The sequence below is a fragment of the Thermobia domestica genome, chromosome 11 (assembly GCF_964235325.1).
Source record: "Thermobia domestica chromosome 11, izTheDome1.hap1.1, whole genome shotgun sequence".
Lineage (NCBI taxonomy): Eukaryota > Metazoa > Arthropoda > Insecta > Zygentoma > Lepismatidae > Thermobia > Thermobia domestica.
The window spans coordinates 111,130,072-111,146,401 of NC_137464.1; the positions used below are offsets into that span (position 1 = coordinate 111,130,072).

Genomic DNA, 16,330 nt, shown 5'->3' on the forward strand with positions numbered 1-16,330 from the left:
AAACACATTTACACGTGACGTTTCGATCTTCTAGCCAAGATCCTCATCAGACGTACACTGAGTGATACAAAAAATTACTCAAGTATATGTACACGATTCATGAAGTATCATAAAATAAAAAGCTTCAAAAGATTTGGCCAAGGTCGACGGATATGATAAAAAATAGTAAGACATAATCTACATATAAGAGATTGGACATCTATATCTATATTTTTATCTATCAATCAATCAATCAATCAATCAATCAATCAATCAATCAATCAATCAATCAATCAATCAATCAATCAATCAATCAACAAACTTTTTTCACATCGTTCGATCTTGGTCAATTTTTTTCCAAAAAAAATGAAATGAAATGAAACTTTTGAGTTTTATATCTCACGCTTATGCCGGGTAGGCTAAAGGAGACGGTAATAATGAGAAATGAATGAAATGGTGGAATATGAAGAAAGTGGGAGGAAACGGGAGAACCCCGAGGAAACCCATGCATACGGTGTTTGTCCACCACAAAGTTCACTTGGCGGGAGCAGGGTTTGAACCTGGGACCCCATGATTACTTTGCAGTGTTACTTCATATCGTCACACCGTCAAGACGTTTCATATTTCTCTTCTTGTCTCTTGGCTTGTCGTCAAGTGTTGCTTTCTACATCGATCATAATTTCTTTCTCCAATATCTCCACCCCACTGCCCATTTGAGGCGCCTGGTATCAAAAGCCACCAAATCCACTTTTTTCTTTTTTCTTTTTTCTTTTTCTTTTTTCTTTTTTTATACCGAAATTGGGTTATATATCGCTTGTTATATGTTTGATCTAAAGGAATTCCATGGAAACAAAATTTTGTTTAAAAGCTTAATATGTCATACTAAAAAATTAGCTCAAATATGGGACTTTTTACGCGTGCATATGGAGCTTCGCTGCACATTTTGCGAGGTTACTTCAAACTAAGGGAAATGGATATGGCGGGTTTTGGTACTAGGCCCCTTATTTCTTCTTTATTGTGACTGTCCAAAAATATCTTCTCTCAGTTAGACTTAAGTATTCAATTCTGCCCATTCTTTATTTTCAGTTTCAATCTTTAGATTGGTTGCAAAATTGTTGTGCTGAACATCACTTTCGTGTTTTCCAAATTAATTTTTAGTCCGCATTTCTTGCTCTTCAAATTATACTCTTCTATCACATCTTGCAGATGTGTGTTGTTGTTTTTTTTTTTAAAACGATGTCAACAGGGAAATGGTTGTGGATGTTTTCCAGGGTCATATATTTTCCATTTACACTTACCCCTTTATTCTTTATATTGAAGAAAGTACATACTGATGTTCGTTAAAGAAGAAAAGCAGGTAAGAAATAGTTCACCTTGAATAGAAGACGGATTATATCCTCTATTCGTATATAATTCTCTATTTATTTGCCTCTGTTACTCGGTTATCTTGTTATTCGATTTATTTAATCTATTATTATTAAATTTATTTTCTTCCATGAATCAATGTATAACTATATTTATTTTAAAATTGTGTTACACCGATTTTTCCTAAATTTTCATGTTTGTAATGTCATACCAAAAGCTGTTTCACGTTTATCTGCGAAGATGGAGTATAATGGACAAGTACAGACGCATGTCGCAAGGTGGCAGCACAGCTTGACGTCAGCTGAACAGAAAGTTCTCTGTAAAAGGAAAAGAAATACATGTGAAGTGAGAAAAACGGAAGTGGTTTTTATTTAGTTTAGGGGAAAACCATACGTTCCTCGGCAGTGTACTGAGAGTGTATGCATTTCTTCTAATCTATTATTGTGTTGTTCAATAGTGAATTATAAAACACCTGAAATGAAGTCCCAAACAGGACCAAAGGAGAAGCGAAGGTGAGTGAGTGATATTTTTGTTTATCTTGGCGCGTGTATGTGGGTCACTATAATGTCGGGGATATTTTTGAAAGGCTAGAAGCAATTTATGACAGAAAGTATGTTTTTCTTCAACAACACAAAGTGTGTAAGGAAAATTGAAACAATTATGCATTGGTTTCAATTCAAATTACGATGATTTGTTTCTTTGTGGGTGGAGACTTCGTTCTGTTGTGACAATAGTTGCTTCTTTGTATTGGTCCTTTAAATAGCAATTGAGAGTTGGTGTGCGTGAAGGAATATTTGAAACATTGCGGAAGATTACTTTGCATTAAGTTTACCAGCGCATGTGTTTCACACGTAGAGAATAGAACACACTTTCTCAGTTCGTGACTTTCGTTGTTGAAGGATGGTTTCGGAGCTAGTTAGGACTGTAATAACACCACGTAGAAATTTTACGAATGCAGTGTATGGAAAGAGTAATATAGATGAAACTGATTTGTTTCTCTTCCGAAAATAAAGAAATGTAGCCTAGATGCAGTAACAGTGTAATACGAATTGGGTAATTACCATAAAGCACAACTGTAGTATTTACCAAATGGCTGCTGGTCAAGTTTAAACACACCATATTTTGCAAAATTTACAGGTGAAATTCAACAATCAGCATAGAAAGAAGTGTTTATAATAAACGAATTTCTGCAGGCGGCTGAATTATATAGCAAATAAATAGGGCTATATTTCAAAAGTGTAGAGTTGTTAGTAGTATTACAAGCGCTCTACGGTGGTTAAAGTAAGTGAATGTGTAAGTAAGATGTACTATTTTCCGCCGGCGTACAACTCCTGCACGAAGTACAAAAGTTGTATTTTATGTTAATAGTGTGAAACAGTTACAAGTGCTATATGAAGTCGTATGACTGTCGAAACCCACATGTTTTCACTACCTTCGATTACGTACATACCACCGACACGTCAGCTGCATACAGACATGACCCTCACTCTGGTTAGGGCCCTTATGTTGCGCTTCTGCCCCGACTCGGTTAGATAGCATTCGTTCCTTTTAAGGCTACGTAGCACAGATGGGTTTGTTTTTGCATTGTATTTTTATGGCATATGTCCGAACGCTGTGTTCATACGCAAGTCATGAAAGAATTGTGATTTCACAATTCAGGATGCAAAATTTCCGTCGGCAGGTCGCCATTGGCGACTAGAAATTTCGAGTTGGCGACCAGTGCTCAGTAGGAATGATTTCTACCTAATCCCACAGGGCTGCTCAGTTTCTGTTTCGCATGAGAATTAATTGTCGCTGAGTGCGAGAAAACCCAAATGTGAAGTCTACAGACATGGAAAGTGAAATCTTCGCAACGTTGTAATTTGTCCCTCCTTTCCCACCCTCAATCGAAAGTTATAGGATATTTTTAACATATATATGAATTATCTAATTCATAATTTATTATGCTGAATCTGATTGTCTGGTTTTGAAACTTTATGCCCTGATGTAATCTCTTTCTTTGTCAAACCAAAGGCCCGGGGGAGGGGGGTTAAGAAGATTGTTTCTTGCGCATGGGGAGTGCATTAATTGTAATTCTGTATGTTACAATATTAATCTGCACATTCATTTTTTTTTTTTTTTTTTGTGTCAGGATTTAAGTGTTGAAATTCAATCCTTTGCGAATTTCTTTTTTAGTGTGGCCAGGACGGTGCAGGTTAAGTTTAAGTAGGTAACCCACAGTTTGCAAGATTTGAGGATAAAATTGAACACTGCATGGTACTCTTGCATTTATATAAAAAAAAAAAAAAAAAAAAAAAAAAAACAATTTCTAGTAAGCGGCTGATTGAAATAGTAAATAATACAGCTGTATTTTATGTTTACGAGTGTAGGAACAATAGTCTAAAATCATTACAAGTGTACGACGCTTAAATAAGAAGGACTGTGATACATGTTGTTTTCTGACGGCGTAGTATTTCTGCACAGTACACAAAAGCTGTATCGTATTTTAGAAGTGTAACGTTGTTACACTGACAAGGACTATAGAGCAGGGTTGGCTGGTTTAAACCAGCTGTTAGAAAAAAAAAAATTAATCCAAATAAACGAAAAATGTTCGTAAAATCGTGATGGACGCACATTTGTTTGTTATCACGTTTCACTCCCGTATATTATACGTACTATATTTAGACTTAAATTTTTCATTCATTACTCAAAGAGATTATACTACAAAAGCAACTTTTGTTTAATTTTTAAGTTTATGAATGTTTCTTTTGTGATTTTTTTTTTTATATAGTTTGTTATTAGTGTTATTCAATTGCAATCGAAGAAAATTCTAAATATTGTTTCGTTTAACAATGTTTACTATTCATAAAATACGTCGAAATCCCGTACTTTTGTGGAGTAGGGTCTTACAAACCCCACGAAAGGCATTTATTAAAATCAGAACTATCTTTGGTATCTATCTATGTATAAATTTGTCAGAGCCAAAGTGGACTCAAATAATTCGTAATCGCATCTTTATTCACTTTTCTTACTGATATGCAAATTAAGTCGTCATATTTCTTTAACTTGGACTAATAAAAGTCGTAGTGAACTAATTTGGACTAAATTAGTTCTTCTGTACTCTGCAGTATTTTGAAATTGTCCATATGTAATTCTGTATAATGGTTTCACTTCTGCATCTGTTTATCTTTTTGTCCTATGACTCTTGACAATCATATTAAAAGTATGTAAAGATCAGTACACCGTATTTTTATCAGGAGTCCTTCGTGAGTGGGTCGGCAAGCGTATCGCATTTATACCCAATTAGTCCCGGTTTAGAGTTCAAATGGAGGACAATTTCTCTCGGATGTAAGCCGAAAATACTTTTGGATTCCGCTGTAAGCTTATGTGATCCGCATAACGTGGTTGTTGCATAATAACACTGAGGCGAAACAAAGTTATTTCTGTCCATATGTGATGTAAATACATAGAGAAAAACCGGGTTTAAACCAAAAAACCTTTTTTTTTTTTTCAATAAAAACCATGGTTTTTCAACCCTGCTATAGGGTTATTAGCAGGGTTAGCGCTTCATACTTTATCAAACCTCCATACTTAATTCACATTGTAATGCCATGCGAGCGATAGTGATTGAAGGCTGGGTAGTAACCAGGTTGATAACTTTTCTTATTACGACTTAATGGGGATGCTGCCCAGTGTTTTAGAGCTCTGCCCAAAAACCCAATAAAAGTACTTGTAAATGCAACGTACAAGTATTACCAAATATATTCTACTAATTCATTTGTTGTAATTTTGCCTTACCCTACCCCAATCTACGATCTGTAACAATAAAACTGCCCAAGAGGTAAGGCATCTAGTAATATGAGAAGTGTATTTTTACTACAATCGGTTGCGCGCATGTCCATCGTCGCTGATGCGCCTGCTGTGTACGGACGCGCTACCACACGGGACCACCAGCTTTACCGTGGCTCGAATCGATTAGTAACATTAATAGTTTTAGCGTACACTTAGCAAAGATTGATTTTTTTCCTCTGTTGTTTTTACGGCATATGTCAGGATGTTGTATTTGTATGTAAAAGGTAATAGAGGTGTAATTTTTGCAAAGTTATAAGTGGTCGCCCTCGAACTTTATCTATGCTAAGTGTGTATTGTCATGCCACCCAGGACAAATGTTTTGGAGGACAAGATTTAAAAAAATAGCGAATGAATTACGATTTTCCAACAATTCTTTAAAGTGGTGTACCTAAATTTAACCTGCACGGCTTAACCATTGTTGTTCACCAGCAAGCTTATTAGTCTAGAGCTATCCCTTTACATTTACAACACCGAACTGTCCCTTCGTGTTCAATGGTTAGCTCGTATGCTATCTGTTAGTTTTATCCGGCTTGAGATACAAAACTTCGGTTACAATCACGAATAGTGGTTGAAATCCTACTTGAAGGAATAGGAGGAAACTCGGTAATGCAGTAGTGGAGTATTTACCATTGGTGCGAGGGATCTAGTTCGATCCCAGTCTATGTGGCGTGGTGGTGGACAACATCTTAGTTTTCTTAGGGTTCTCCCATTTGCTTTCACATTTTTATTCTACCATGTTTCATATAATAATTCACTTTCATTGATTGTCTGTCTCCTATAGCTTATAAGGCATAATCATAGAATGTAAAACTAACTTCATTTCATTTTGGAGAAATTCTAACATAGTAGAAAAGTTAAATATGTCAAGTATTACTTACACAGGGACATCTCTTCATTCTGAGTTAGGTATTCATCTGATTGTGAAAGGTATTTAATAGTACGGTAATACTAAAAGGCGTTGTGATGTACTTTGCATGAGGTTCTATTCCTTTGATTCTCACTATCTGTTGTGAGATTCCAAATTTCAAATACGTTTTGCATGGAGTGTTATTTTCAGCCATTTTTATATCATACAAGAACACACTCATGTGGTTCATTTGCGCTACCAAGAGTGCCGGGGCGTACGTGTTAATAGCTTATGCCTTACATTTTTTCTTTGCTATTATAAAATCGTTTTCGTACTTTTTCACTAATCTAACATTACTTCTACTACAGACTCTAATTTTATTTGATAAAACGCATGTTCCTTGAAACTTTTAAGTCAGATTACGGAGGAGGCTTGTATATAACGGTTTATGTGTCTTTAAATGTTTTTTGTAGAAGAGAGGTTTTAACTTATTTACCAGCATAGCTAGTTGAATCTTTAAACCAGTAGAGCAGAAGTAAGTGGCTGGTGACATGGTCATGTCATCTAGTTCTGTTGGAAGTTGAATAGTATGGTGGGGTACAGTCTATGCTTTGAGAGTTTATCTTGTATGATAGCCTACTCATCCACCAGCTACGCCGGATTCGAGCCCTACGCATAAGGCAGTAGTAATCTGGAAATTAAGGTATTAAAGTGGAGTGGAAAGATAGGTTAGAATGTAGCATTAGGATTGGATTGCATTTTGAGTGTAGCGCCTCTTTCAGGAGCGAAGAAGGGAATGAGACATGGACCTACAGCTTAACGTGGGATCTGAACCACGTGCATTTCCGCCGGCAGTCGAATTCATGTCCTCCACGCCAATTTAGTATTAGGGATATTAGGACTATGCGTAGAAGAATTAAACAATTATGACTAAAATACTTAGATACTTATTTGCAGTCCTGTGAAAAGGCGTTTCCTATAGTGTCCAGAAGCCAGTTCTATGACAAGTGTTTTGTAGTTCAGATGCAACATGATTAGAGTTTCATATAGGTAACGCAACAAATTGTTCGCAGATTTGTGCATCAAATGGGTGAATAACTTTTTGCTCGGTGGCTCAGTTATAGAGCGCTCACCTCTGGTGCGAGAGATCCGTGATTCGATCCCAGGCTATAGGAGTTTGTGCTGAATATTATTATGTTCATGTGGATTTTCTCGGTGTTCTTCGGTTTCCTCCCACATTATCATTTCATAAATTCCTTTCATAATCATTCGCTTTCATTGATCATCCGTCTTTCTTATCCTAAAGGCAGAGATGGAAAATGGACCGATTCTTGTGAAAACTCTCCGGACACGTTCCTACCTTTAGCATGGGCTCTTGCTACCTGAATCAGCTCTTTTTCCATCCCTGCCTAAAGGAGATAAATGTGGGATACCGGTAGTACATTAAATATTTCGTTTTTTCTCTTTGAGAGCTGGAAACATAGTGCGTTCAGTTTTCAAATTATAAGTAATCTGTTGAGATTTGCTAAAGTCCTGAGAGAAAGTTGTATAATTATTGAACAAAAGTACAATTCCTTTATAGAAATAGGAGATGGTCGCAAGAAACAAATGTTCGCTATGAGCGTATATTCTGAGTTCAATTAGCGTTCGTGGTTTTTTTTTTTTTTTTTTTTTTTATATATACTTTTTAATCCAGCCTGTGATTTCAGCCCCTTGATGTAGCCTTCGTCAATTAAAGTTAAGGTAAAATTCTGAAGTTAAGGTTTCTTCTTACATTTTATAATATTGAAGCGTCGCCACGTATGATGGTACTATAGGTTATTTTCAGTTATAGTCACTTGTGCAATAGATAATTTTCACTAATTCTTGATTGTATATGTACACACTTTTTTTTTTTTTTTTTTTTTTCGTCGTATTAGGTAGTGTACTGTTATGCATATGGCTGTTCAATGCTTAATATTTTGTTACTGACCAACGAAATTTTGCTGAATTCAGAGCAGTCGAGTACGTAGGCTTTTGGGGAGGATGTCCAAATTCAACACAAGAATAAATTATATTAAAACGTTGTGAAGTCACCCCGAAATTTGTTAAAAATCGGGATTTCAAGGAGATGATGTCCGGAACCTCAGGACCCACTCCCAGCGTAAGTCCTTCCTTCAGAGTAATGAGTTTGGGGAATCTTATGTTCTCTAGACGAAGAGTTCTTATGTTTGTTGACTGCCCAACAAAACAAATCAAAACCAAAAGTAATAATAATAAATATAAATTAGTAATGTGTTGCAGTAATATATGCTCTCTTGTGGACAACGAAATATATTCTTCACCATACTGAGTTAAGTACTCTGAGATCTTGTAACTGCGTGCTGCATACGATGGTCGAAATTTTAGCTTAACCTGGTTTTAGGCTGCTCCATGAAAAAAGAACTGTCATGTCTTTCGTGGTGTTATTTTACGTCCCATCTTAGAAACTAAATTGTCCCAGTATTGTATGACTGCATATGTATGTTTTTCAGTTTTTTTTATTTATTTATTTTTTTTTTTTATACGTAATTCTTCATTACACGTCATTGTCGTAGTACAATCTCTGGGTCCTAGAAGTTGCGATTTCATTTAAATATGTCCTTATTTTCCTCGTACATGTTTTTATTTTTAAAGTGTCATATTTTATAATTACCTTTACAGTTGTGATGGATCTCAAATAGGATAGTCTGCTTTCTTGTCTATAGATGCATATTGTTTTCAAATGGGTGCTTGATTCTTGTGGCCAAGAAAAGCTGTAGTTATTTTGTCGTTTTCAACATTTGCTGACGTAGAACAAGCGATAGTTCATTCACCTGGCCATTTTGCATTCTTGAAGTGATGTTCTATTGGAAATAGGTCAACGCAGCAGAATATTCCAAAATAAGGGATTCTGTTGGTTCTAAAAGAGGTGGCATACCTTGTGAAAGTTTCATGATAGACATCATCGCAGTAGAAGTGCTTCGAGGCAAAATTTTCTTTCATAAAATATGTTATTGTGCCTTTGTGCAGTTGACTTCTTTTGTATGAATCGTGTACTATTTTATGCGTATAGAGGTCTTTTAAATTTAATGTCTATTTAGAATTCCATACTTCTTTACGTTTTTCCCCCTGAAATTCATCCACTGACCAAAAGTAAAATTCAAATAGATATCTTTAAAGATTTGTCAGACTCTGTATCTTGCGTTACTTAGAAGATTGTTGTAGACAGTTTTTCCTATATACGTGATTACTTTTGAAATGGAAAGCAGTGTTTTCGCTGTAGAATGGTAGATTTATTGTCTTGTGACATCACATATATCAGGTGTACCAGAAGGAAGTGGCAATACTTTGGGAAACGATAGTATGGGTGATTTTAGAAAAGACTCTATTCTCAGCATATTGAAAGCTATGGGTTGTGAGCCATTTTTTCGTTATGTTGCTTATTGTTCACCTTATAGTTATTCTACACAGATGAGACAGCATATTTAAAAGGTGAAGGAATACCCTTTTCAACGGTATGAAATATGTTGCAGTGGTGTCTTTAGGATGGAGTTATTGAGGGAAAATTTGAAATCAGTGCTCCTACTCAACTTCTTTAATTAATATAATCTGAACTTTCCCCAAATGCATGTTGGGAAAACTTGCACAACCATTCTGTTGTAAACCAGTGCGTTGAGTTTTACTTATAATAGGGATTATCTCCAGTTATAACGAGTGGTAATGTATTTGTAGTTTTGGAAAGAAGTTATCTCGACCAGCAAACGGGTACAGGCGGCTGATTTTGTAATTAAAATGACAGTAGTGTTTCCAACCGGTTTACTTGTGATTAATCAATCAGAGGTCTTTTTGTCCTGTCCGTAATTGACCATTTCACGCATAAGTCAACCAATCCCTTGCAACCTTATGTAGCATATTTTAATGTTTAGACTTGAAATAAAGGTCACAACTGGTTAAAAAGGATTGCCTTTGACTTTGAATTCCACATGTCGATAGCAATACAGGGCTTAGAGGCGGAAAGGGAAGAGGATGAGGGCAGGTTTCATTAAACAAGACCGTACATATGATACGCTTGAGCTATGGACAGCTTGTGCTAAACAGTCCTCTCAAGTCGACAAATCTCATTAAAAAGATGTTCGATAGAATAGCGTGTTAGCGTTATGTTTCACAGACTCAAAGATAACACTAGGTTCGCAAGTTTCAAAATTATGCTGTGTGTGAAAACCGTTAGTTATCACCTAAATGCTGGAACCAGGGATAAATTTAGCGGGAGTCCAGGGGGAATTTTTGTTCTCGTAAATAAAAGTTGTCATGCTGAAGCAATGGTACGCTCATGTTTTATCAAATACTTTCATTCCAACTGTGCCAAAGAACTGAGTTTCGATAATAATCCTGAAAGAAAAGTGTGCTGTAATCAAATTTTACAAGTCAATCCCGAAAGGCAAGTTATCCAATCCCATAATCCTTTAAAAAGTACACGGAAAGCTTCATTTTTTTCTCCCTCTCTCTCTCTCTCCAAAGGATTTACAACCTCGAAAAGATTTTAAATGAACATCCTATGATTATGCCCTTTAGACCAGAGGAGACAGATAATTAATGAAAGTGAAGGATTGATATGTTAATTTTTTTGTGCTCTCACCGGGAATCGAACATGATATCACATGCGCAGGGGGAACACACAATATCCATTAGACCAGTGGAGAGAACTTAATATTCCTCGAGTAAAAACATATCTGAATTCTTTTCTGGCTGAAACTCGAGAAAATAATTTGTGACAAACGATAAACTTACATGTAAAACATACACACAAACACATTCTTCATAAAGTTTGTTGAACTTACAAGATATCTCGCAAATCTCTAAACTATTAACCTTAAATGAATCTATTAGTCATTGACATTGTCATTCTTACCTTTTACAGGGTGCTCCTGTTTTATAATGAAATCGAATAAAAAGTACCCAATTTTTATACAATCTGCTTAATTGTAAAGCATGGTAGAATCTTGCTGAATTGTGAATTGATGTGTTATTCTTGCATTGGTAATTTCCATGCATATACTGCGTCAGGTTGTGAGCCAGAATTTAGAAAATGTTTCTGAGGGTTAGGTCAAATTTAGTACTAAATTTTGAGAATGATTCGGGCTCGAGGTAATTTTTTTAAAAAATTATCGGGCTGGGGTCGGGCCAAAAACTTTTAAAATTTATCGGGCCCGGGCCGGGCTTGGGCCAAGAATTTTGAAAAACTTATCGGGCCGGGCTCGGGCCGAAAATCTCCAAAACTTTTCGGCCCATGCAGGTCTCTACCGCGCTCGTCCAGTAACTGAGGTAAGCACAACACTAGGGCTCCAAGCCAAAATCAGCACTGCTATCCTGGTCAGGTAATACACTGTTTCGTACAATTGTTTTATTGTCATTTTCTTTGTTTACAGATTGGTTACAAGTTACTTTCAAATTCATTCATGTTTGCACATAATGATATAAGTTTTTTTTTAACGAATTAATTGGATGAGAAGATCCGTTAAAGAATAACGTTTTAAATGCAGTAACGTAATATTTTTTTTTTAAAAAAATTAAAAGCTGTAGTTCAAAATAGTAATTAATGGATAATGTCTAACATATATTTGTTTGTTTTCTAATAGTCTACATCTGAAAGAAAAAGGACAATATTAAAAATAGACACGCTTTCTATTGCTTCAGTGATGGTGTAAAAAAGGAGGCACTGTTCATTCTCTTTTTAAAAAAGTGCCGTACGAGATAATCCTCTTTGTTTCAGTGGTCTTGTATTAAGTTTTCTTCCTAAGTAAATAAATTGATTTATGAAGTAAAGATGTGTTTGTTATATTGTCCCTTTATTACTAATATACATGTTGGAAATAGTCGAGTTTTACATGTAGAAAACTGGAAAAACAAAGAAAGGAGCTAGAATGGATGGAGAACTGAAATTTTATATATATAATATAAAAAAGCCTTTTGGAGGTAGATTGAAAGTAAGAGGGGGAAGATAATTACAGTTGCGGATGCATTAGAGTGAGTGATTTATGTCATGGTCAGGTGGTTAGCAAAGAGTCGTAGGAAATTCTTGTAAGAAGGAAGGAGTGTGAAGAAAAGCGTATGTAAAAATACTTAAATTGACAATAGCTCGAATTAAACTGTTAATAATAAAAGAAAAAAATATCTTACTTCTCAGATTAAACGTTTGATTAAATTCCATAAATTTTTGTGAAGGGAAAGCAGGTCGAAACATTACCATAGATATTACCCATCTAACGAGTTGGTGCATTTGTTTTGTACAGTCACTGTGGAGTATTATACGCTGTTACTGGTTGAAGGAGTTGACGGGAAAGGAAGTATGAGAACTTTTCTGTTTTGGTTTACAGGGTGGCCAGAACGTACGAGCACTTAAAGGCATGTTATACTATTGTTGAAGTGGAAGATAACAATCGAAAAAAAAAATCAGTAGGCCTACATAAAGTAACGCATTCCGATATTAAAAGTACTATCTAAAGTAATAAAACTTTGAAGAAAGGAAAGAAAAAATTATACTTATGTTGCATTTAATGAAACAACAGAAACAGCTGCCTGTGTGATAGACAGAAGTGTGAGAACTGTTATTAAAGTTGGAATATTTTGTTCAGTCATATTGAAAGTGTATGTCTAAATTCACACTGTAGACCAATGGCATATCGAAAGGACTGACATAAACCCCCTCTTGGTATGGTGATATCAAAAATTGATTCTACTAATATGCAGAATATTCCAGTTGTAATCTCTGATAATACGACTTTTCTTAGAATTTATCACAAATATTGTGCAGTCATGTTACAATCAAATCTTACTTCCCAGAAGCCCCCTTTAAGCTTATATAAGATTTCAACAATTTGGTTGTGTAGTGAATTATTCTTCTTTTAGGAGGAGGGACTCTTTGTCGTCACTATCAGCATCAAAATGTATCCTCTACGGGAACGAGTAACAGCATTACAAAATACAGGTTTCTAAAGTTTTTTTTTTTCAACTTATTGATCTGCTTGGCCGAATTCTAATGTACGCGACTTCGTGTTCTCTGGTTCTATTCCCAATTTCACCACTAACATTTTCCCTTGTTGACACAGGGCTACGGTGGTCAGTGGTAGAGTGCTCATCTCTGGCCAATGGAATCCCTAATTTGATCCTAGCTGGCACCACGTTGGGTTTGTGGTGGACAACCACAGTTGCATGAGTTTTCTCGTCTTTCTCGCTTCCTTCCATTTTCGTTCATGATCATAGTCTCCTTGTTCTTCAAGACATAATCGTGGAGCGTAAAACTGGAAGATTTTATTTAATTTTTTCATCATTATGAGTCATTTGGGGAACTACGTGAATTAAGAAGTACCTACCTCAGATCCAGAAAGTCGGAAATAATCAGAAAAACACACTGCTGAACAAGACTGTACTTATTTAATATAAAAACACATTTACACGTGACGTTTCGATCTTCTAGCCAAGATCCTCATCAGACGTACACTCTGAAATAATGACCTGGGAGCTGGTGCACTGATCACAGATCACCACGTTGAACGTGCTACATGCGGGTAGGCATAGCCCTTCGATTATAGCGACAGTGAGTTGAGTATTTCTTTCTATCTGTTAACTCATTACTTTAGCATTTTAAACCCGTAGAACTATAAACAAAACTAAAAAGAATGAGTTTTGCTTGTTATCTCCCTCCCCTGTAATTCGGCTGACACCTTTGTACTGAAATAAAATACTTAATGTTATGATGCAAGAGCACATCAAAATCTATCCGACATGCGAACGTTTCAGCCGGTGACGCATGGTCTGTGCATCGACTTGTATGCTTGTCTCCGCCAGTGCAGTAGACGTAATAAATTAAGTTTTTTTTTTTTTTTTTTTAATACTATTTAACATTCTTTAAGTTCTATTTTCGTATGGGAAAGATAAGTTCACAGCCATCTACATCTTGTTTGTACCCATATTAAAGTAGTTTTATATATTTAGCGCTCATGGACAAAGCGTATACCCGACTGTTTCCATTAAATTGATCCTTTTGATTTTCTTGAAAAACTGCATGTAAAAGAAATCTTAAGTATAACCAGTATCTCTTGCAACCCTGCCATGTGACTGATGTCACTTGTAAACAAGGAAATTAGTAACTTTGGCGCACGCACAGATAAATCAAACGAATTTGTATCATTTTTCAGGCATATTTTTTATGTGTGAAGAAAGAAAAAGATTCTTGACCCCATCAGCTTAAGTAATCGTTGTTTCGTAGTTGAATGTAATGGTAGTGTTCCTGTCAGGATTCTTTATTATTATTATTATTATTATTATTATTATTATTATTATTATTAGAATACCAATGTAAGCGATTCCTTTGATTAAACACTTTATAGAAGGAAATTATCCGTACCATCTGTTCCCATTAAAAAAAAAAAAAAAGAGAGAGAGAATTTACGAGGGATTGGAAATTTCCTGTTCAAAATTTTACTAGGATTTAAATTTATAAATGTTTTCTTTGGCAGGAGATTAATTCCGTATTCCTTTGTTCATTTAGATTTTCCTAAATGGTTACGTGATCACGAGTTACGTAAGGTAAACTTAAAAAAAAAAAAAAAAATGCAACACTCTCGAAACTTTAAGAAATCCAGAACCATCTTTTGGTTTTAAACAATACATTAAGTTCTATCTACAGAAGAATAACTGGATTTTACAATTTTTGTTGTTCCCAATATATATTTTAAGCTTGAACTTTGGTTTTGGTTTTATAGTATTGTAGTTTTGAGGTATTAATTGAGTAATTGTATTTTGATGTTTCTTTTCGACACCAAAGTTATATATAAAAAAGGAGAGATTCATTCGTAAAGTCAAGTCCGTAACACTACTCGTATTTTATCCGATACAAGTAACTGCCATCGGGAACCTATTTGCAACCACTGACACAGAAAGAGTGCGTATTTTAACTTTTCACGTATGGGCACAGTTTGTGTAGTCCATGACAAAGAAAAGAAAAGAAAAAAAGTTGTACATCGCACGGGTATGCTCTTTATGCTAATTGGGACGAATTATTAGTAAAAGTGAATTATAATATGGAAGGAAACAGAACAACTTATGTACTCCGTGCAAGGATGCCCATCAGGGGTCAAGGTGGTGCTTGCCCCTCCCCCTAATGGAAATTGTACTTCGGAAGATCGAAAACCCAATTTTTAGAATAGTTACAGCAAAATTTGAAACTATATTTGAAATGTTGATTATACTTGCCTCCCTCTGGAAACCACAACATGGGCGCCCTTGACTCTGTGTGTTCACTACAAACTGATATGACGTGCGATCAATATGGGGAAATGAAATGAAATTAAATTTGTAGTTTTACGTCCAACGCATATGCCCTGTAGGGTAAAAGAGACAGGTGATTGTGAAAGGATTAGTGGGATGAGAATGTGGGAACTCCGATGAAACCTGCGAACACGATCTTATCCATCACAAACTCACATTGCCCGGGATCGAACCAGGGACCCCTCGTACCAGTAGTGAATGCTCTATTATAGCAACCGTGTCTCCCGATCAAAGTTAGGGTTTTCAGTTTGTAGTTACGGTTTTTTAATCGTTTATCTTTGTATTGTAGAATAATTCTTTCCATCTTCACCCAAATACGCGAAATTCATATAACTGTATTGTATCATTGTATTTGTGTATTTTTACCAGTTTTAACATCGGGTTTTTTCACCGTCTGCAATTAAGACTAAACATTGAGTTCAGTACAGTGGTAAAAATGATGAACGACCACTTTTCTAGAAGTTTTCTAGACTGAGACCTATATAGTTCTTTAATTTCAGCAATTGTAATCTAGCTATATTATTCATTGAAGGAAGTGTGTACGAATTTGAGCGTCGTCAAATAATACCTATATGCGTAAAGAAAACACGTCTAGTATTTAGGACACTCAACGTGAGTAAAAAATGTATTTTCCAGTAGAATGTGAAGAATTTTTTATTCATGATTCCAAATATGGATGCAAGTCGTACAAATACTGGTAGTAAAGATTTGTGTAATTAAATCAAGAATTCGCTCTCGCCTTCAGTGCGAGCGGTCCTGGGTTCGATTCCCGGTAAAGGACACTGTCGAAAAAGTGTAAAACGCTTTTTCAGGCCAGCCACCCTGGATGAGGTTTTCCTCATTCACACCAGGCAAATGCCGGGGTAGTACCTAAGGTTTCAGGCCACTTTGTTCCTTCTCTTTCCTTGGATAGTGTGCTCGCGGAGGGACGTCATCCTCAAATGTGACGGGCTAAGTGATCTTAGATGCCGAGAGCCCAGA

General features: G+C 35.8%; 1 protein-coding gene across 1 annotated transcript in view; it reads left to right on the forward strand.

Annotated features, from left to right (window-relative positions):
• The first annotated feature begins 1,624 nt into the window (after positions 1 to 1,624).
• LOC145664358 (protein similar-like) overlaps positions 1,625 to 16,330 on the forward strand; it is a 422,904-nt gene continuing 408,198 nt past the window's right edge. Inside the window, exon 1 of the mRNA XM_081730989.1 lies at positions 1,625 to 1,856. Coding sequence (XP_081587115.1) covers positions 1,822 to 1,856 — 35 coding nt within the window. The 5' untranslated portion in view covers positions 1,625 to 1,821. The remainder of the gene's footprint in view (positions 1,857 to 16,330) is intronic.